At 38.6% G+C, this 23,313-nt stretch overlaps 1 protein-coding gene across 2 annotated transcripts in view; it reads right to left on the bottom strand.

Annotated features, from left to right (window-relative positions):
• LOC123316595 (cytohesin-1) overlaps nt 1–23,313 on the bottom strand; it is a 65,735-nt gene that overhangs the window by 20,100 nt on the left and 22,322 nt on the right. Inside the window, exon 2 of one of the 2 annotated variants that reach the window (XM_044902750.1) lies at nt 3,323–3,558. The exons of the other annotated variant lie outside the window; for it this stretch is intronic. Coding sequence (XP_044758685.1) covers nt 3,323–3,481 — 159 coding nt within the window. The 5' untranslated portion in view covers nt 3,482–3,558. The remainder of the gene's footprint in view (nt 1–3,322; nt 3,559–23,313) is intronic. 2 annotated transcript variants of the gene reach the window in all.

Here is a 23,313-nt window from a genome sequence, read left to right as displayed (position 1 = left end):
CCCCATTATAACTGTGGACCAAAGACCTCCATTGTGATCTATCTAACTCTAGTTGTTCCCAGTTATGATTGACGTTAACGATTTTAGGGATTGATGCAGTATATCCTTAAACCGCTCATACTGGCCTCCTGGTTTCCGAGCTCCCTCTGTGAATCCGCCATACAAAGCTATTTTGGGGAGTTTCGTGTCTTGCATCCTCAGAATGTGGTCGCTCCATCTGAGTCGAGCTCTCGTTACTTGATTCCAATTGTTATACAACTCGCGCGCTGCAATACTACTGCATTTGAAACATTGTGGAACCATCTGATGTGCATTATTGTCTTAGATGACGTTGTTGCGTTTGTTCAAACCGTTTAATATGTCGCCTGTAGGGCGTCCAGCTTTCGCTTCCGTAAAGAAGGGTTGGGAGGACCACTGCTTTGTAAACAGATGTCTTGGTCTTCAGGTTAAGGTCTGTCCTTTAGCTTCCAGCTCCAGCGTTACATTGAACTCCAGCATCTGCCTGCCAAGTTGACTGTCCTATGATTTTATCGTCCAAGACACCGTTCTCACCATATGAGATCCAAATACTTCTTGTATCTCACAGTTTCAAAATCCCGAAGTAACTTTTTGCAACGATCAATACCTGGAATATTCCCTCAGAGTGTTTCTCTTTGGTTTCTTCCTTCTGCAGAATATCTTTCTTAAAGTTGCATTTTCCTTTACAACAGAGAGGTTCTGCGCCAGTAAGTGACGTTTGTGCTCCCTTTTCAGCCAGGGTGTTGGCCTCTGATTCCAGAGTGACCAGGAACCCAGACCAAAGAGACGTTGCTCTTTCTGAATGACCCAGCCATGGAAAACCCAATCAGAAATCCCTAAAACAGTTGCACCATACATACTTTCCATATTATGGCCACATTAAACGCTAAGAGAAAACGCGTTCCTTGATTTTTCCCTCTTAAAACTGTCGAAAACGACTCAACGATGTTTCCACCAGTTTTCACCCCTAGGAAACGACATAATGACCGCGATTTTTCAGACCTGCCGACCAACTTGTTGCTACGCGCGCTGTTTTCCCATTGGTAATGGGCATTTTGTCGGTGTCATAAAGCCGTTTGCGGTTTCATTGATCCCGTCTATATTACCTGTCTGGACGGGGTGGGTTTAGTTTGGTGGTTGACGCAGCGGCGTCTAATACACGTGATTCACGAGCTATGGATATCGAATTATCGACATGTCACGAACAACGTGGTCGCGTGACGACGTTATTTTCAGTGACTTATGGAGGGTGGAAGTCTACGAATCAACTCTTTTGTGTCAGCAGAGCTCTCCACCAAGATACCAGGAATTGGGTCAATTCTTGGACTGCCTCGAAAGACGAAGAGTTTCTTCGACGTGGTATTCAGATATTGCCAATAGAGCCTATACAATAACATAATTGAATATCTATCTCAGTTATTAGATGATGAGGTCAGATTGACCCCTGCTACGACCTCGGGATTGTGTAATTTGAATTAATGTCAGGTAGACATCGTGTATAACCTTATTCAGTCTAGACACTGCATTATCTTTCAATAAAAGGGCATTAAAACGCGATTGTGTTTCTGCATTTATCTTCTTCGAGGATTTGCTCGTTTTACTTTCATGGAAAATGAATAAAATAGACCTTAATATGGTAGTCGACATCAATCGAGTTTCAGCTAATTATTCTTTACTGGTCATACAGAAGGATATATGTAACTACTCTGCCGATACAATAGGAATAAGTACCTAAACCAGATTAAAAATATTGAAGTCAGAAAAACTTTTCTTAAGAGTCACGTTCATAACAAGAACATGACATCTTTTGACACAGCTTTGGTAACAAACTGAGCTGAACTCACTTCACAACTTGGTGAAAAGCATGAAGAAAAACTGCCCAGCTATTGATGCAGGTACTATTTTGTGTTTAGGGTGAATAGAACTATGAGTAAACACAAATTGTATTATTTCAAACCGAGAAAGTCTACATATACATATTTCAAATAGAAATTGAGATTTCCCGAACACAAAGCACAATATACACCACTTCTGACAAGCAGTTTACTCATATTGAAGCGTTTTCAAATAGAAACTGGATGATGTTGGCATTTCAAAGCTACTTTTGAAGAACGTACTTATTTTCATTTAAAACAGACAGAAGCCGGCAATATTCTTCAAGGTGGTCAATAATATCAATTCGAGCGACCAAGGATGACTTGATCAAAGCAGTTATCGCCAAGGTAGTGGACAAAACCATTCGAATAATAGTTGTAATTTGTAATCAATCTAGATCATTTCAGCTAGAACTCTAAATAGAACGTCTTATATTGAACATTCTCCTGTTGTATTTTCTATACGACTGAGTGAAAAGACTAAATTTCAGTAGCAGCAATTGTAGCAATGAATCAGGATGTTCACCTGCAATCACTTCAATTAACAGACTGAGTCGTACGCCTTGTTCTCTGGAGTTTCAACAATCTCAACTGATACAATTAAAAAGGACTAATTGATTGTTGGGGAGATAATGAGAATCGTCATACTCAACAGGATTTCCACTGAAAATCGGTGAACCATGGTAATTATAATATTTACAATTCAATTATTCAAATGGCCAATTTACTGATCAAAACGTAGCAAATTTTATACCTTCGTTATCTTCTACTGTCGAAAGATGAGATGAGCTGCGAGATTGAAATTTTTTTATCAAAAAACGATGGTGCCCAATCCATGGAAAAAATATTTTCTTACGTGGTATAGGTGGGATGCAGAATGAAGGGTTTGAGACCTCATGTTGCAGTTAATTTTGAACCTTCAAAATAGGTCTGTTTTAGCCTTGAGCTCGATGCACTGTGCATTTGTGTCTTTGTACAGAATATCTTCGATTCATCTCAACAAAACAGAATTTCCCTCTATTCTTAGGAGTGTACATGTCTTGAAGAATGAAAACCACAGGAAGTGGTGATTTTTTTGAGTCAACCCTTGTTTGTATGCGTGAGTGAAAAATAACTCACAGAATAAATATCTCCAATTTTTATTTTGAACCACAATTTTGTTTTCGTATAATTTAGGAGTTTTCTCTCCTCTCTCCCATCAATCCCTTTACGGAGGGTGAAAATTGAGTTTTTTGAATGGAAAACCCAAACTTTTGGCTAGAAATTGATAGATCTTTTGATACTGGGGGATGATTCGATTATATTGACTTTTTCGAACATTTTTATTCAAAATAGTTAATACTGAATGTATGATTTCGATTCACCCCTAATACTGGATAGTGCAAATCCCACAAACTATCCAGGCACGCTTAGTTTCTTCAAAAACCTACCCTTCTGGACAACGTGGAAAGGTCCCACACGCTCCTAGACTGAGTCGATTGCTTGATACCATTTTTAGGCTTCTTGTTCCTTTTGAGCGACGAAAACCAGTTAGTGACATTCACGCTAACTGAACCTTTCCTCTCCCTTCCTATGGTGTTGAATTGCATCTTCTTGCCGAAAACCTTTACGCCTCACATTATCGCTGGAATAATCTTCTATTTTGAGCGACAACTTGTATACAGAGCTAGAAACGAAACGTCACAATTTCAGAGGTTATGTATGAGATTTGACACATGACACTGATCGGGTAGGTGGCGCAAGAGTCGCTGAACTTTCGTCGATGGACGTCCACAGAAATTGATCCTCAAACTGACACGTTTCGTTTAATGAAAGTAATTGTGCAAGACTAGAACTAACTGATGTCAGTGTTTGCACTTGTATATTTCCTTAATTGGCAAAGGGAAAATTCTCCCCTCTGTTGATTCATATCTCAAATGTACCATAAATAATTGGAAAATGCATCTAGTGACCCCATGTTCGAATGGGGTTAGGCCCTATTTACTTATCGAATGTTGACTTTTGCCAATCCCCTTTCATCTTTATTTGCTGTGGGGTATTGGGGGAAGAATTATGGATTTTGTGAAAGTCCTTTGGGAAGAATTACGGTTTATCAATGATGATATGTATCTAGAGGAAATTCAACATTCGTATCTACTCGAATTTTCCCATATTCTGAGATATCACAGAAGTCGTTTCGTTTCAAATTACATTATTTTGAACATGTATTTAACAAGGCATTACTTCAGAAAAACTATAATTCTCTAACATTTTATGATATGACGTTCTGTTTGCATATAACGTGGAGGAGAGTCTTCGACAGAGGAGATGAATTTCATTAAAAACTGTCATTAACTTGTACTAACACAAATTCAATTTGTGAATCGCTTAGGTCGCAAGTTCAAACAACGTATATCCTACAGGGAAACAACTTTCGTCGGAAAATATCAACAAACTCGAGATCTTTGATTGCTTCGAGATAATTACTAAAGAAGTTTTATTGAGTTGAATCGCTCAAAATGCAACCTTGATCAAACTGCCTGTACATACAACAATTTCCCAGAACCAATTCCAAGAATAAACCACTACGAACGTTCGCTGCAAGTTCAAGAAATGACATTCTGACATTATCAACGACCTTCGGTCTTTCACAGCGGTCGATACAGTTCTGCCAACTGCAGAAACGGACGGATTTGCATTCATTAAAACGGATAAATATTGGAATAATTGTAATGAAATGTTCGCCGCGCCTCTACCGTTCTTCAACGTTCTATTTTTTTTTTCTCTCATTTATCTCCCTGTAATAGCAATTATTCATAGATTGTTCTCACGTAAGCGAACTTATTTGCAACTTGAGTGGTGAATATGGGGTGTGACAACTGGTCCATTGGAATTCTCTCTCGAATAGAAAGTGTAAAAGACATTCGCGTGAAATTTGTTATGAAGTTTTCCACAAAATACGTCGATTGAAGACCGAACTATGCAGCTTCAAGTTAGATTGATTGCATTGTTGAGGGTTCTGCCTAAGAACAAAAACTCGATTCCGAAAATCTCGATTTTTTGGGTCAAAAATGAGCAAGGGGTTAGACCCCCCTAAAATGACCTATCTGCTACTCTGTATTAAAAGGTGTTCTATTACTGTTCTAGGATATGGTGTACACAGAAGTTGTTTTGAAGATTCTAGAAAACTCTAAAGTTGATGATTCAATAGATAATTGCACTCCAGGAAGCTCTTCGAAGTCAACTCGAAAATGAAAAGTGGAAAAACAAAAAAAATTATTTTCTACTAAATAGTGTCAGATATTCGGAATTTTGGTATAGAAATATAGGTTTTCGAACACGCTGAATCTATTGCAAGCAATTTCGAAAGCCTATCTCCGTTCGTTTAGATTTTCGTCTTGGAAATGGCATTTTTCAAAAATTGCAATTTTCAATCTGCGATATCTCCTGTTATATTCGTCTGATCCAATTGGGATTTCCGGTTCTATAATCAGCGTTGCCTAGGCTTCCACCCTAGCACAAAAACTCGATTTCGAAAATCTCGATTTTTTGGGTCAAAAATGAGCAAGGGGTTAGACCCCCCTAAAATGACATATTTGCTAGTCTGTCTGAAAATCAGGATGTTCTATTACTATCTTAGGATATGGAGTGCATAGAATTTGTTTTGGGGATTCTAGAAAACCAAATAGTTGATGATTCCATAGAAAATTGCACTCCAGAGAGCTCTTCGAAGTCAACTCGAAAATGAAAAGTGGAAAAACAAAAAAAATTATTTTCTCCTAAACAGGGCCAGATATTCGAAATTTTGGTATGGAAATATAGGTTTTCGAACACGCTGAATCTATTGAGAGCAATTTCGAGAGCCTATCTCCCTTCGTTTAGATTTTCATCTCGAAAATGGCATTTTTCAAAAATTGCAATTTTCAATCTGCGATATCTCCTGTTATATTCGTCTGATCGAATTGGGATTTCCGATTCTATAATCAGCGTTGTCGAGGCTTTCACCCTAGCACAAAAACTCGATTTCGAAAATCTCGATTTTTTGGGTCAAAAATGAGCAACGGGTTAGACCCCCCTAAAAAGACATATTTGCTACTCAGTCTGAAAATCAGGATGTTCTATTACTGTCTTAGGATATGCAGTGCATAGAATTGGTTTTGAAGATTCTAAAAAACCAAACAGTTGATAATTCAATAGAGAATTGCACTCCAGAGAGCTCTTCGAAGTCAACTCGAAAATGAAAAGTGGAAAAACAAAAAAAAATTATTTTCTCCTAAACAGGGCCAGATATTCGAAATTTTGGTATGGAAATATAGGTTTTCGAACACGCTGAATCTATTGAGAGCAATTTCGAGAGCCCATTTCCCTTCGTTTAGATTTTCATCTTGAAAATGGCAATTTTTCAAAAATTGCAATTTTCAATCTGCGATATCTCCTGTTATATTCGTCTGATCGAATTGGGATTTCCGGTTATATAATCAGCATTGCCTAGGCTTCCACCCTAGCATAAAAACTCGACTTCGAAAATCTCGATTTTTTAGGTCAAAAATGAGCAAGGGGTTAGACCCCCCTAAAATTACATATTTGCTAGTCTGTCTGAAAATCAGGATGTTCTGTTACTGTCCTAGGATATGGAGTGCATAGAATTTGTTTTGAGGATTCTAGAAAACCAAATAGTTTATGATTCCATAGAGAATTGCACTCCAGAGAGCTCTTCGAAGTCAACTCGAAAATGAAATGTGGAAAAACAAAAAAAATTATTTTCTCCTAAACAGGGCCAGATATTCGAAATTTTGGTATGGAAATATAGGTTTTCGAACACGCTGAATCTATTGAGAGCAATTTCGAGAGCCCATTTCCCTTCGTTTAGATTTTCATCTTGAAAATGGCAATTATTCAAAAATTGCAATTTTCAATCTGCGATATCTCCTGTTATATTCGTCTGATCGAATTGGGATTTCCGGTTATATAATCAGCATTGCCTAGGCTTCCACCCTAGCACAAAAACTCGATTTCGAAAATCTCGATTTTTTAGGTCAAAAATGAGCAAGGGGTTAGACCCCCCTAAAATGACATATTTGCTAGTCTGTCTGAAAATCAGGATGTTCTATTACTATCTTAGGATATGGAGTGCATAGTATTTGTTTTGGGGATTCTAGAAAACCAAATAGTTGATGATTCCATAGAGAATTGCACTACAGAGAGCTCTTCGAAGTCAACTCGAAAATGAAAAGTGGAAAAACAAAAAAAATTATTTTCTCCTAAACAGGGCCAGATATTCGAAATTTTGGTATGGAAATATAGGTTTTCGAACACGCTGAATCTATTGAGAGCAATTTCGAGAGCCTATCTCTCTCCGTTCAGATTTTCATCCTGAAAATGGCATTTTTCAAAAATTGCAATTTTCAATCTGCGATATCTCCTGTTATATTCGTCTGATCGAATTGGGATTTCCGGTTATATAATCAGCGTTGCCTAGGCTTCCACCCTAGCACAAAAACTCGATTTTGAAAATCTCGATTTTTTGAGTCAAAAATGAGCAAGGGGTTAGATCCCCCTAAATAACATATTTGCTAGTCTGTCTGAAAATCAGGATGTTCTATTACTATCTTAGGATATGGAGTGCATAGAATTTGTTTTGGGGATTCTAGAAAACCAAATAGTTGATGATTCCATAGAGAATTGCACTCCAGAGAGCTCTTCGAAGTAAACTCGAAAATGAAAAATGGAAAAAGAAAAAAAATTATTATCTCCTAAACAGGGCCAGATATTCGAAATTTTGGTATGGAAATATAGGTTTTCGAACACGCTGAATCTATTCGAGAGCCTATCTCCCTTCGTTTAGATTTTCATCTTGGAAATGGCATTTCTCAAAAAGTGCCAATTTCACATGAGAAGCCGTCAAGACCGAACGGTTCTGCCGAAATGGATGAAATTCTCAGATTTATTACTAGAAGAGTAGGTCTTTAAGAATCTGTAACACATTTAGATCTGCGATAATTTTCCTGGAAGAAAAACGACTCGAAAGTTGACTTTCGAAAAATTCCCGAATAGATGGTTTCAGTTAAAAGTTCGTCAAGTCCGAACGGTTGCTCCGAGATTGATGAAATTCTCAGATTTAATACTAAAATAGTTGCTCCTTCAGAATATGTATCACATTTCCATCTACGGTTACTCTTATTGAGAGATAAACGAGTCGAGAGCAGACAAATTCCCAAAAAGTTGGGTTCAGTTAAAAGTGCCTCAAGACCGAACGGTGTTGAGTGCTAGTCATTCTGCGATTCTCGATGCTTACTCTGTCGAGAAATATTCAGATCAAACATGGATTTAGCCAGCATCCATTGGCCCAGTTAGACGACGCCGCTACGTCTATAGTTCCGGCCCGTATTTTTGGCAACCAGACAAAATGATGTTGGTGCAGGATTTTGCTTGATTCCCGAGCATCCCTCGCTTAGACCACATCGGCCCACTGCAGATGAATGAATCGTTTGGCGCAAATTATCATCGTTGCCAAGGCCTGCGGCTGTAGTTAGTATTCAACGAACGCCCTAGTTTGATATTTTAGGGTTGTCTTAACAATATTGACGATGTCGAAGTAATTTCATGCAATTTTTGGTTTGTGATGAGAAGAACTCAAAGAGAATATTCTTTAGGGTTATTGGTATCTCATTTCCACGAATATCTGAAGAAATTTTACGCCGAAATGTATTGGCTATATCAAACATATCTAAATTATAGATATTCTTCTAGAATTCTAAATTAATCGTTCAATTTTATTGATGGAGCAATAAAGGTGGTGTGTGTGTGTGTGATGTGTATTTCTGAGGGTGTGGTGTTTGTGTATTTGTGTGGGTGTAGTGTGTGTGTATTTGTAAGGGTGTAGTGTGTATGTGTATTTGTGTGTGTGTGGTGTGTATTTGTGTGTGTGTGGTGTGTATTTGTGTGAGTGTAGTGTGTGTGGGTGTAGTGTGTGTGGGTGTAGTGTGTGTGGGTGTAGTGTGTGTGTGTGTGTGTGTGTGTGATGTGTAGTTCTGAGGGTGTGGTGTTTGTGTATTTGTGTGGGTGTGATGTGTTTGTATTTGTGTGGGTGTAGTGTGTATGTGTATTTGTGTGTGTGTATGGTGTGTGTATTTGTGTGGGTGTAGTGTGTGTGTATTTGTGAGGGTGTGTGTGTGTGTGTGTGGTGTGTATTTGTGTGGGTGTAGTGTGTGTGTATTTGTGAGGGTGTGTGTGTGTGTGTGTGTGTGTGTGTGTGTGTGTGTGTGTGTGTGTGTATGAATCTCATAGAGTCAACTATTTGAACTATGGGATTCTATGAAATTATTGAATCCATACAATAACACTAATTGCAGGAAGATGGAGTGAATGATGTCTCGTCGAAATATAACCCTTAGCGTTGCCAAAACTCTGTATGGGCCAATTATAATCTTTGAGAGAACCATCCCATCATAATGCTAGAATGTAATTGAGCCTCACAGACGAGTTTTCTTCTTCTCACTCAACACCAACTCAATTTTATTACGTAGTTAACCTCTTCTTATGAGAAAACGCAACGTGAAAGCACCAATCTTATACTTCTCACTGAACGATATTTTTCGAAGGCAATAATAAAGTGCATGCAAATCAGACAGGGACAGAATAATCTCGACGATGAAACAATAAAAATTGTAATATATGCAAATTTCGACCGACAGCATAGGACAGATCGATAGGAAAATGCCAGCAGACTGTTACGGAGCAAGTTTATGCCTTTAGCCTGTTTCGATCTCTGTTATGAAATCAACAAACTCTATTTATGTATACCTTTTCAGGATTGCCGAAATTTCTTGCTTATTCTTTTGAACTTTAAACCCTTCGAATTTGCTGATGAAAATGAGACAAATCAGATAATCAATATTTTATGAGAAGAAACCAAAAACTATCGATCAAACACATTCTGAACATTTCCTGACGACATTCTCAACACCGTATACCTACCTTTATGGTCAGTTCCTGTACATTAGTGTACACCAACCCTGCATAGATTTCCTTCCTTTCGATTCAAAAGGATTATAATTAACAATATAGGAAAACCAAAAAAAATGACACCCTTTCATTCATTCACCAGAATCGCATGTTACAACCCCCAACTTCCCTCAGAGTTATTCTAACCAGAAAAGGGGTAGTAAAACCCTGCTTTCAAACAGTAGCGCACGTTTGTGAACGCTCAAGTTTCCTACAATTAGCGCGTGACGTCAATAACGAGGGAAATTTTCGACGACAGATGTTGCGGCTAAACAATGGCGAATCGCCCTTACCGATTGCTAGGTAACAACTACACGAGCAACCCCTCGACAACGATTGTGCGTAGGTACATTGAAGGGCGTCTCGAATGACCGATTCAATCAACGGCTTCTCCGCTAAGCGTGTTTGAATTTCATTAACGGCGGAAAATTGGAATTATTTCCGAAGCCGATTTGGCTGTTTGGCCGGAGGGTTCGCGATACCGAAGGAAATTAGCTGGGGATTGTTATTTATTGAGAAGAATGTACATGTTTCTTATGTCTTGCCGTTGATTTTCGTCTAATTTAAGTATAATGTATCCTAAGGGTTTCAGAGATGTTTGAGGCGTATTCGAAGCTTCTGCTCAAAGATGTTGCTTACTTCATTATGAAATATAATAAAAAGAGTTAATTCAGATGCATACCACCCGCCGATATGAATATCAACAAGTGTTACGATCTGAATTGAACTACCCAATTTGCCATCATCAGGACCACTAAATGGAGAACGTTCCATCGAAGAAGATCCGATCCTAAATGAGCTTTGGGTCTCATTTGACTTCGTCAGAGCACCATAGCTCCTTTTCCGATGGAAAAACGTTTGAACTGATGGACCCTAATAAAAAACTGGTAGGCGCTTCTGAGTATTATCGAGTGGTATTCGAGCGCCATCTCCTTTTTCCATCGGAGGAGGAATTTTGTTGCTCGGACGAGGTCAAATGAGACCGAAACCATGGTCAACACCTGCTCGTTCCCCATTAAGTTGTCCTGACGATGGCAAATTGGCTAGTTCAATTCAGATCGTAACACTTGTTGATATTCCTATCGTCGGGTGGTATGGAAAGTCCGGTAGAGAAACCCCTCTCCACTCTGAAGCCACTTAAGTTGTATCTGTAAATGGTGGCAACTCATTTTTTGCGTGAAGATATCATGTCCGAATAGGTAACGATAGATAATGGTAGAGTGATGGTGAGATGAACATTTTGAGTACAGCAATTTCCCTTTTAGGAACCGAAAATTGGCTCATGTCTCCTTAACCCATGGGAGAGTTGAACAGGGGGCGGGAGAAACTTGATCATAAGTTTGTTTATCAGGAAAAACATTGAAAGAATACAATTTCCAATGACTAACGATTGTCTATGTCGTCGTCTTCATCATCAGATGTATCAGCGTATGAAATACATATTATCTATTTCAGAGTCATTCTGCCTCATTTCCGAGATGTTTTTTTACTTTTTTTAAGTTTTGTATATTTTTAATAGTTATTTTTATTATTCCATTTTCTTTTTTAGGAGCAAACTATAATCTAAGCTCAGTGCGGGAAACTTGGACCACTGATTATGTGTCCCGACCATAGCATGGGTCAAGTCTCCCGCACTCCCTTTTAGTCAATTCAACAGATGTTTTCTTGAAACTTTTACAACTTTTATAAAAAAGGCTCATTGTTTGTAAAACAATATTAATCAAGGACTGCAATAAAACTGAATAACACCACGCATCTATTGAACAGCTCAGACAGTGTAACAAATAAAAATTATTCAATTTTTTACCTCCTAACAACAAAATCACGCTCAACCCTGTCACTCCCGAACTGTTCTGATGGCGGCCAAAATGAAGCCGCCACTTGTTGTGCCTTGTTACGAGTACGTCGCAAGCTATTTATACTCGTATTTATACGATACCTACAGATAATATTGGACACCTATAAACATATATACGAAGCTTTAGCCCTTAGACTCAATATCGACAAAACCAAAATACTTGTAAGTCTGCCAGAAAGCCTTCCAACAGATATCAGCCTGGAGAATCAAACTCTAGAAGAGGTCGAGCAGTTCAAATACTAGGGCTTACCTTGACACGGAAATACAAAACCGTATCAATTCGGCATCACGGGCATTCTGGAAGCTAAAGGACAGAGTGTTTCAAAATCACGACCCCAATCTGAAGACCAAGACAGCTGTTTACAAAGCAGTGGTCCTCCCAACGCTTCTTTACGGAAGCGAAAGCTGGACGCCCTGCAGGCGACATATTAAACAGCTTGAACAACGTCATCTAAGACAGATTATGCACATCAGATGGTTCCACAAAGTTTCGAATGCAGAAGTCTTGCAACGCGCGAGTTGTACAACAATTGAGACTCAAGTAACGAGGGCCCGACTCAGATGGAGCGGCCACATTCTGAGGATGCAAGACACAAAACTCCCCAAAATAGCTCTATATGGCGAATTCACTGAGGGAGCCCGGAAACCAGGAAGACAGTATAAGCGGTTTGAGGATACACTACATCAATCCCTAAAACCAGTTAATGCCAATCATAACTGGGAACAACTAGCGTTAGACAGGTCACAGTGGAGGTCTCTGGTACACAGTTAGAATGGAGACTCGAGAAGGATACAGCGGCGGCTAGATCTGGTTGGTGACTATGCCCGGAGTGTGGTAGGATATGTAGGTCACGGTTGGGTCTCTACTGTCGTCACAGGAGAGCACACAGTCGCAATTAGCATGAAAATTATAATTCTGTTCTCACCTTTCTTTTTCTTTTGCTTTCTTTTTGTTTTTTCCTTTTTTTCGTCTTTTTGTAGATTCATTCCCGGCAACGGAATACAGTATAGATGAATGAATGAATACGATACCGGTAGCGCAAAATTGAAAATTGAAATATTTGAGGTGGTTCAAGTCTCCTACCTGAACAAGTCTCCCCTATGCATCTGAATTAATTCTTATTAATTTATCTTTCATCATAAAATAAAATCTAACCATCAGAAGAAACTCATTGAACTTACGTTTGTACCGACCGACTTATCAATGACCACAGATAAAACCGAGAGAAACGTCATAATGGCTTCCATTATGAAGAGATAACACGCAGTCTATGGATAGGGCGCGTAATTGCATCATATCGTTAACTGCGATCCCAATTTACCGACTGAATCGCTCCTCCAGAACGGTTATTGGGATCAATCGAACCGTGAAAGTAGACCTATTGACTGATCAATGACGCCAACGCAGCGAGAAATTCGATTACGGCCGATGGGAAATGCACGTTTCTGCAGCTTGAAGTAGGCGGAGAGAAAATGCATTTTAAACTTCCACGTATCAATGTCGGAGGGGTTGTTTTTGTTGAAATATGCTTCAATATCGAACAGGAACTTTCAAGTATTGACTCGTACAAATATTTCAACAGTAGATTATTGCGGTCAAAAGAAACACGCTTTTCCAATTTTCCCGATTTGTTGCTGTAAATAACGATTGGCGCAGACTGTCTTCTTTCCGACTACGCTCAAGGGTTTCCCTTAACCGGTTCGCGCAAGTTAGCGAGGTTTGATTCTACGCCTACTTGTGACAGACGCACTAAACAATAAAAAATGATCTAGGAAGTGCAGAATTATGAAATACTAGCTGTATTCGGGTTCGGCTTTCGGACAGTCCCATAATGGTTCTAGAACTGCGCAGAGGATTTTATACTAGGGCGCAACAGTTTCGCGCAGTTTTAGAACAATTCTCGAACCGTCCAAAAGCCGAACCTGAATACAGCTAGTATTTCATAATTCTGCACTTCCTAGATCATTTTTTATTGTTTAGTGCGTCTGTCACAAGTAGGCGTAAAATCAAACCTCGCTGACTTGCGCAAACCGGTTAAGGGAAACCCTTGAGCGTAGTCGGAAAGAAGACAGTCTGCGCCAATCGTTATTTACAGCAACAAATCGGGAAAATTGGAAAAGCGTGTTTCTTTTGACCGCAATAATCTACTGTTAAAATATTTGTACGAGTCAATACTTGAAAGTTCCTGTTCGATATTGGAGCATATTTCAACAAAAACAACCCCTCCGACATTGATACGTGGAAGTTTAAAATGCATTTTCTCTCCGCCCACTTCAAGTTGCAGTAACGTGCATTTCCCATCGGTTGTCCTCATTGTTATAGTTGCTTGTCAAGCTTCGACTCGCGAGGATCTGCTTCAAGACTAGTGTAGACCGGCCTTTAAGCAGAGTGGTTTGTCTAGAAGTCACGGCCAGGCGACTGTGTATATATTATAGTACCCTATCCAGGTAAGGAAACCGACAAAAAAGCCCGAGATTTTGACGTTTACCAACCGCAAATGTAAACAAATCCACAATCATAGAATAAGCAGCCACCTGACATTTCTTACACATACGGGTTAACGTCAGTTTGACAGAAGTGACGTAATCACCGATGACTGTCAGGAGTGAGTAGTACCGATTCTACTCGTAGAGCGAAGAGTAGTATTCATTTTATTATGGTGTTTCAAGACAAATCAGCCCATAAAGGTGGATATACTGGCCTAATGGCGAGGCAATGACATTTTGCAGCGAATACGCTGAATATGCTTTTCTGTACGCTGCCAATAAACGGCGTTTCTCTCGAATTCCACACAATTCTTGGCCCATTTTCCGCGTACTAATAATCCCGATGAAATACTCGACGCAACAGTGAAAACGCTTCTTGAAACCTTCCAATACACTTCCCCGGCCCCACTTTTCCGGAATGAAATCATTAAGTACTCGCAATAACCGCCACGGCATCGGCAACCCACAATACGCGCTCAAGACTAATACCGTGTATGGTGAATTGCCGGCTGTGGACACCAGGCGGATTCGGGTACGGACTACGTATTTCTCTCCTTTGTTTTCCACAGGAGCAATAAAAGCCTCGCGGGAAAATTATCGAAAGCTCGTAGAAATGAGGTAAAATCAGGAATACAGGTTAAAAGAACAAAATTGGGGATTGGCCGTTAAAAATTGACAGAGCGTTGTCCTAAATGCTCATTACTATTAATCTTCGTGGAAAATGAGTTGGAAAACTCTTATTTCGATGATGATTTTGTATTTCTTTGCATGTCTGAGAGTAACTATCCTACAGGGTGACAATTTAAAAACAGGCCAATTATGTAGGTTGATTTTTTTTTCGAAGGGGGACATATTTTGAGCAGAATTGTAAGCCGAAATCTCCTCATCCCTAGGTGTAGGGGCTATCACTTCTAAATTCTTAATAGGCAATAGGGGGTGAGGTTTACCTCAATTGAAAGATCACTTGGCCTTCTACAAGAATACTATGGTTTGCAAATTTTTATTGATTCCCTGAAGAAGTTACAGGAGGTGACAATTTGAAAACTTGCCAGGCCAATTATATCTCGACAAGGATGTTTTCAAAGAAAATGCCGGAACAGGTCAATTTTTAAAGGGAGGGAAACATATTTTGAGCAAAATTGTAAGCCCAAATCTCCTCAAACCTAGGTGTAGGGGCTATCACTCCTAAATTCTTCACAGGGAATAGAGGTTGAGCTAAACCTCAATTGGAAGATAATATATCCCCCTTCATAATACTCTTGTCTTTCAATTGAGGAATAGCTCACCCTCTATTCCCTATTAGGAGTTTAGGGGTGACAACCCCTACACTTAAGAGATTCTGGCTTACAATTCTGCTAGAAACATTTCCCCCTCCGAATGAAAATTGACCTGTTCCGGTTTTTTCTCTGAAAACATCCTTGTCGAAACATAGCCTGGCAAGCTTTCAAATTGTCAGCCCCTGTAACTACTTCAAGGACTCAATAAAAATTTGCAAACCATAGTATTCATGTAGAGGGTCAAGTGATCTTTTAATTGAGGTATAGCTCACCCTCTATTCCCTATTGAGACTTTAGTGGTGATACCTCCTGCACTTAGGGTTGAGGAGATTTCGGCTTACAATTCTGCTCAAAATATGTCTCCCTACGAATAGAAACTGACCTGAAATCATCTGAAATCATCATTGGCTTGGCAAGTTTTTAAATTGTCGCCCTGTGTATCAGGCAGTGCAATTTAAACAATAACAACGTTTTGGCAGAAATTATCTTCTTTTTAACATTACCTATCACTATAATCTATCAATACGCCACTGTTAACGTATCCAGTTCTGTCAATTGAACTTGACTTTGCCACCTTCTACGTCATCATCCTTCCAATCGGCTTTGAACTGGATTATAACTTCTTTCAATATCTACTCTTGATTATCATGAAGAGGAAGGCAGAATATTTCAAGATTTATTGGTTTCTTGACAAGAAATCTTGATACCTATTTCTTGTCTTGAAAATCTGAAATAACTTCTTGTCTTGCTCTTGGCTTGAAATCAGGACAAGATCCTCAAATTTTCAAGAACTTGGCTACCCCTGATCTCCATTATTTTGTCTATTGAAATCAAAAATTCGTTGGAGTTGTCGTGAATGACTTGTGAATATCTACGGCTGAACTTCATATACTGCCCCTAGTATTCTTCCGTCTAGTCTACTGTCTAGACCTAGACCTATTGAGGAAGATCCGTGCGACCCCAAAAAGAGCAACATCCCCAAATATTTGCCCGCTGAGACGCGACGGTCGAAAACTGAATAAACAAGCATGGAATTTTATTCCGGACTACGTCTGGGACATAGACCGTCTGAACACGAGGAAACCGACTGTTTTCCGTGAGAACATGGCCTCTGGAATGTTGAGGGACTGCGTGGGTCTCACTTTATCTATGCCGGAAGGATATGACACCACTATCTAAGGCTCACTATCGGCAACAAGCAAATCCGTTATGATAAAACATCAAAATAAAACACGTTCATCGAGTTCCGTATTGATATATCGCACGATTTCGAGAAAAATATCGAAATTGGTGACAGAAATAGCAAGGATTAACATGTAAGTACAATCAAGAAACAATCACAAAATGTCACAATTAGAAATGGAGTCAAATTGTGTCAAAATGCATCAAAGGCTTTCATATGAAATCGTCTAGGTTGTAAGGTTCTTCACCCAAAATGACTTCTGAGGGCAATTTCAGGAATAGTTCCTTATGTTTATGAAAGAACAGAAGATATTCTTGTATTATATGTACATATATAGTCAAAACACCTTATGGTGGAAGATTTCCTGATCCATACTTCAGATTAAATAATATTCTAATCGCACTTTTTTGAAGGACTAACACAGGTGAAAGATTTCCTTATCCATAGAATGTTCTTCCAAACCATAATTTAGATTCTACTATCCTATGGAATAGTGTTTTCAGTATTGCGGAATCAATATATTCGAGAGTACCCTTAAAGCATACATATTTGAAGATGAGGCTTTTTTTGACAGATGTTAGAACTCATCAAAATAAGTCGTTCAACCAAAAATTGTCTATATAAAATATCCAAGAAGTTACAACCCCCAGAATTTCGACAAAATTTCATTGAATTTCAAGTACTGGACAGTGACTCCGGCATCGCAAAAACGAAACAAAACTTAAACATATGGCTGGACAATGAATGGTCCAGTAACCAGTTCATCGGATTAGATGCATCAGGTCACTTTTGAAAGAATCATAATTGTTGTATCGTGCAATTTAGGGTGAAAAAATGTAGAATATCGAGGCAATTGCTTGAATGTGCTTATGTTAGTTATGTTGAAATAGTGCAATGATGTTTCCCCATTTCATCCTATTTTTACGACTATTGTTGGAGTGCTCGAACAAGAAGATTGTGATACCCATCGTGAAAAAATTCGTGAATAACTTAGACGAATTTTATTGGTGAGATTTTGAAGTATTATTCTATTTTTTACACTTGTGTCCTAAGTAGCTTCTATCAGTTGGTATCAAAATGAGCCATCCTAAGTTTCCATTTTCATTACCACGTGAATATCCAACGAGCCAATATCCAAAACGAAACCACCTGATCAAATCAGGAGATAAGTTTTTGCACTTCTTTGCAAACAAACGGTCTAGGGTCGTATTAGGCTCTATTTCAGTAACCATTTAATTTTTTTTTGGAAGTTTTGTATAGGTGATTTTTGGTGAAACGCTTCATTTTGACCAGTTCAGTTTGACCTTCTGTTGAAAAGAAAGCCTCACCTTCAAATACACTCTGTACTTGAGAGTACTCTCGAAGCATATATTTAGAATCCAATTTTATCGGTGAGCTGGTCTATGTGATAATTCCAGTAAAGATTTTTATTTATGTGGAGGCTAAGAAATTTAGTAGATTCTGACATTATGTATTCTTGAATCTGCAGCAAAATATTCTTTGGAAGTAGTATTCCTAGGTTGGAATAGGACATTTGCTTTTTCCTTATTTAGTAGAAGGTGGTTTTGACCAAACCACGACTCAGCATACTGTATAACTTCCCCAGTTGTCTCAATTATTGTGATTGTTTCTACTAACTTAATCCCAGTGTATATCATTTTGAAAATCTTCTAAGTATATGGATTATTGGATTATAAAGAGTATTACCAGCCCTACTACCTTGTGCTATTCCCAGTTTCAACTCCAGTGGTTTGGATCTTATTACACCATTATTAGTATTGATTTCAACAAGATGGTCTTCTGTTCTTCCCAATCTTCTCTTCTACTTAGCATCGTAGTGAATTTTTTCTTAAGCTTCTTTCCTTTATCGTCTCGTCACTGGAAAAATTAGCCGATGGGATTTACTTAGTCAGGGAGGCATAGGATCTGTAATGATCTCTAGTGTCTTAGTTGAACAAGGGTTTCCTCCCAATGAAGCCTGAAGCCAACAACAGTGCAACTATTACCCGGTATAAAACTGCAAAGGTATCGTCACATGTGAAATCATACAAATAAATATAGACATTGCTTCACTCATCTGCGACAACAGAGATCGCCTAAAGGTGCCTACGCTGCATTTCAATACGGTATAATTGAGGAGAACAACAAAACAAGGTTGTTTACGACAATTCGATAATCAAATATCGCGAGGAATATTTCGTATATTGAATAAGGTGAAAATCCATAAATTATGCAAAGCGTGACATCACCTAACAGAGTTCCTTCACTTCAACGTCCGAGAACATGGGACTTCCTTGAATTGTGACAATAGCGGAAATGTGGACATAGTAAATTAACCTGCATTTTTTGTCAACGCCTTTCCCATCGGAAAGCGTAAGAATATCGATCGTATTCTCTTCCGCCATCATTCGATTCTTCATTTGATCTACACTTATCGAAAATTTTGAGGATTTTCAAGATTAAACTCACTTTTTGCACCAATTATGGTCCTCATGACACTTTAACTCCTTGATTGAACAAAGTATAAATACTAGGACGTGGAATTACTATCGTACTAGTGGAAGTACTGTATATACTCATAGGGGTGTATGAGCAAGAGCTACAAGCTTCGAACAAGATCGGCTGATACGTAAAAGTGCACGAAGAAATGCCATTTTTATGGTTTTTCAACAGCCTGTATCTTTTAAACCGAGCCGATTCTGAAAAAATGGTAAAGAAAAAAAGTGTTTCTTTTGACCTCAAGAATCTACTGCTAAAATATTTGTACGAGTCGAAGACTCACCCTGTAAATGTTTTTAGAAGAAACGTGATACGCCCCTGATAAAATCTCATCACAGAATCATCGAAGTCAAAGAATCAACGTATATTCGACCCAGATTCAGATTTATTCATCACTAATTGGATACGCCTCATAATTTATAGCTAAAACGCTCGAAAATATTTGAAAACATCCCCCTTCATACATGCCTGCCGAAAACATTCTTCTATCAGTCATCTCGTTATTCTCGATCACCAATTACTCTTCATTCTCCCTGATCGAAACGTTCTAATTAATTGAGTTAAGAACTTTGAGGAGTTTATTTGAGAGGGTGTTTTATGTAGGACCCCAGGCGTCGTTCTCAAATTACTGCTCATCGTAAATCGATATCCGACGAAAGAAGAGAACTGTCCAGAGTTGAGGATAAGTTCAACCAACTCGTCTATCGCGACAAATGAGATTTTTAATGAACTCCACGGAAATATCGGCGGTTGATCCCAAGATACAGATTGTAATTGAAATCAAGTACATTCATTGAAGGTACATCAAGACATTCCCGACATAACTAACGAGTAAAAACATACGCATGAAGAAATCGAGATTCTTGAAAATCGACTACAAAAAACTCCAAAACAATTCAAAGTTATTTGAATAACATATAAAAGATCGAATGTGTTTATTTGATATTAAGCTATTTCAATAGCATGTTCCATAAACATCTTCAACTCAACGCCATCTGTGAATCAGAAGAAGAAGTGCAATCTCTTTTCTACTGGTTTCTTCCCATCTTTTCCACAGTAACAGTTATAGTCTATTCAAAGTCCCTTGAATAACGTATAAGAGTGCTAATGCACCCGTTTCTTTGATGTTTAGCAGCAAAGGAACAGATATATCAACGTTATCCAAGTGTACTTTGACTTTTAAGATTCTGAAGAAACGTCAATGAAGAAACAATCGAACAGTCTCATCGCGATTAATGTCTTTTCGATCAAATGAGGTCGCAGTCCACCGTCAAATTTGACATGTGTAATAAAATTAAAATACGTACACAAATATTTCACGCAGTGTTACGTCAAGTTCGGCGGACGGATCAGTTGTAATAACGTCCAAAATAGATTTACTGTCGCGTAAAACATGTCAGATATACGGCGTTCTGAACGTTTAACCAGCGATTATATCAAATCGGTATTATGCGCAGTGAATCATCGATTCCTTGGTCGAACATTCCTCTGCATACTTGAGCAGAATATTGAACAGTGCGAAGATCTGCTGCAGAAACCTACCGTACATTTGATGAGTAATAATTTCAGCAGGTTTCGAATTGTGGCCAATGGCGAGACTTTTCGAGAATTTTTTTCATGTGGAAATTCATTTAAAAAATCATTTCACCTCGGAAAGTTAATAACATGAATGAACATTTGTTCTTCAATGAAAAAAATTTCCTGTTTTTCTTCCGTTTGACGAATAAAAATATTTCTGGCTCTCTGAGATGAATTGATTGAATTGAATTACAATGAAAAATAAAAATAAAATAAAATAAGACTGTAATATCAACCCTTTACACGTTTAACGATGAAAAAGAGCCTAAAGTTACTTCCTCCGAGGCCAAATCGTGAAACAGCGCCACCTACCGAATATTTTCGAACCTTGTACGTAACAGGTTATGTCCCCAGAAAAACAAAACATCACCGTGTATAGATATGGATTCGGCGTGTGAATCGCCGGCGTTTCAACGTCATTCCCAGCTTAGAATCAAAGGATACCGAACAAAAACTACGCGAGAGACCGCTATGGCGTCTCTCCAAGGCGCCAGACCGGCTGGGAAGCTGCGATAAACGGGTGCAAAATCCACAATTTCCTCCAGTTCCATCCGTCGATTGTCCGTTGGTGATCATGGATGCGAGACGGATCACAAAGGAACCGGTCTCATGTCCATCATTAGCATCGTCGTCATTACGCGCTTATCTTTATTACCCGATAAGTGAATGTTACGATTCGAATGTCCAGCTTTTATGGTCGTTTAATGAGCCGAACGCTTGTCTCTGAAATCGATCTTTTTCGGAATTAATGTGGACGTTTCGAAGTTTTTGCGAAAAGCTCCAGCAGCTCGATTGAGATACTGTAGTTGGGGAGCCCAAGAGGGGAATTCTGGATTTACTCGAGCGTGACAGATACCTTTGACCCTGTAGAGTAGTTATACCAAAAATTAGACCTGTATATAAAGGGAATTGTCTAGGACAGCCTGTCAGAATAGTTAGAAAAAAATACGATCATTTTACATACCCCAGAGTGTCAGATTAAGTTATATGTGGTAAATTACATGTTGAAAAGTATATATTCTCTTAATCTGACAATTTAAGCGTGACGAAAATGTATGGGAGGGCGGCAAACTTGCAAAAAACAACGTCACGTGTACATTCTCGAGCGCGGTGGCTTTTTTTCTTAATTTGAAGCTAATGATTCAAGAATAGCGAAAAAAATATAATCTGACAATTTGAACAAGACGAAACAATAAAAATTGGCCAAAAAAATTACAAAAATAAGTTTTTTTGAATTATCTCCACTCCTGGGCTTCACATTGTTTTCGCATTCATTATAAAAGTTGTAGAACATAACATTTTCTACGACTTTTGCCTGAAGCAATTTTTTCTACGTTTGACCATTTTTGAGATATATGGCGATAAATGACCAATAAACTGGATTTCTACATTGACCTTGGCCTTTCGCATGTGTGGCTAAGCTCCTCACACTTATCACCCTTTAGCTCTAAAACGGTCAAGGGTATGAAAAATTGCTTCAGACAAAAGTTGTATAGAATTTAATTATCTACAACATTCATAAGGAATACAGAAACGATTAGAGGTACAGGAAAGGGGGTATTTTGAAAAAATGCATTTTTATTATCTTCGAACTGTCAGATCAAAAAACCCTGCACCTGATTAGTGTCAGATTAATGAGTCAACACGTCTGCAACACCGAGATTAACCATCTTTATGAAAATTTGACGAGCTCGAGGGTTTTTTTCACATCTTTGAGAACCTGCAGACGCTTTCCCCACCGCTGAAAGCGCATACAACATGGAACTTTTTTCTTTCTACCATCTAAACTACGAGCCATTTGGGATCAATCCCATTTTTTAAGCGGCCATCGATATAAACAGATTTGTTTGTTGGCTGCTCACAAAAAATATGATGTGTTCGATTAAAAATAATAAAGCAGCGCTCCACAATCTGTTAAACCTTGTGTAATCTTCGAAATTTCCCTAAGAAATATGCACAACTCATTAGTTATCGATACGCATTGTATACATTCTCCAACATTCACAACTTTTTCCACATACTTGTGTTCGTATTAATTAATCGACGTTCTGGCCGAGGCAACAACCTATTATCGATCTTAGGGCAACGAATGATTTAATGACATGCCCCAGAAATGGTATCGCGCGATAACTGACAGCTGTCATTTATAGGCGGAAATGATTCGATATGTTGAACGAGCGGGCAGACAATTTCTTTCGGATATTAAGAAAGTGCCATGACGGAATATCAATATTGTCAACAGCTGCTCGATTCGTTGAAATTCATCAATTTCCGTTGTGATAATTGGACAATCTTTTCGAAGTACCTCCGAATAAATTATGTTTGCGATTCGGATATTCAACCTCAACTCAGTACAAATACAAAGAAACACACTGTTGGGGTGACACTAACGAAAACTATCATAAGAAGTACATTGTTCGGTGGGTGCGGAAGGGCCCTTTATTTTCCTTAGGTTCTGTAGTTTTCATTCGTACGTTTTTGTTATCTCGACTCAGCGGGCGTATCGGCAGTTTCCTAGTTAACTTCATGTAAGACCCCTCCACTCACCTAAGGTCA

Source organism: Coccinella septempunctata, chromosome 7 (genome assembly GCF_907165205.1).
Source record: "Coccinella septempunctata chromosome 7, icCocSept1.1, whole genome shotgun sequence".
NCBI lineage: Eukaryota > Metazoa > Arthropoda > Insecta > Coleoptera > Coccinellidae > Coccinella > Coccinella septempunctata.
Note: the sequence above shows the minus strand (reverse complement) of the source record. Positions and strands in the feature narration are given on the sequence as shown.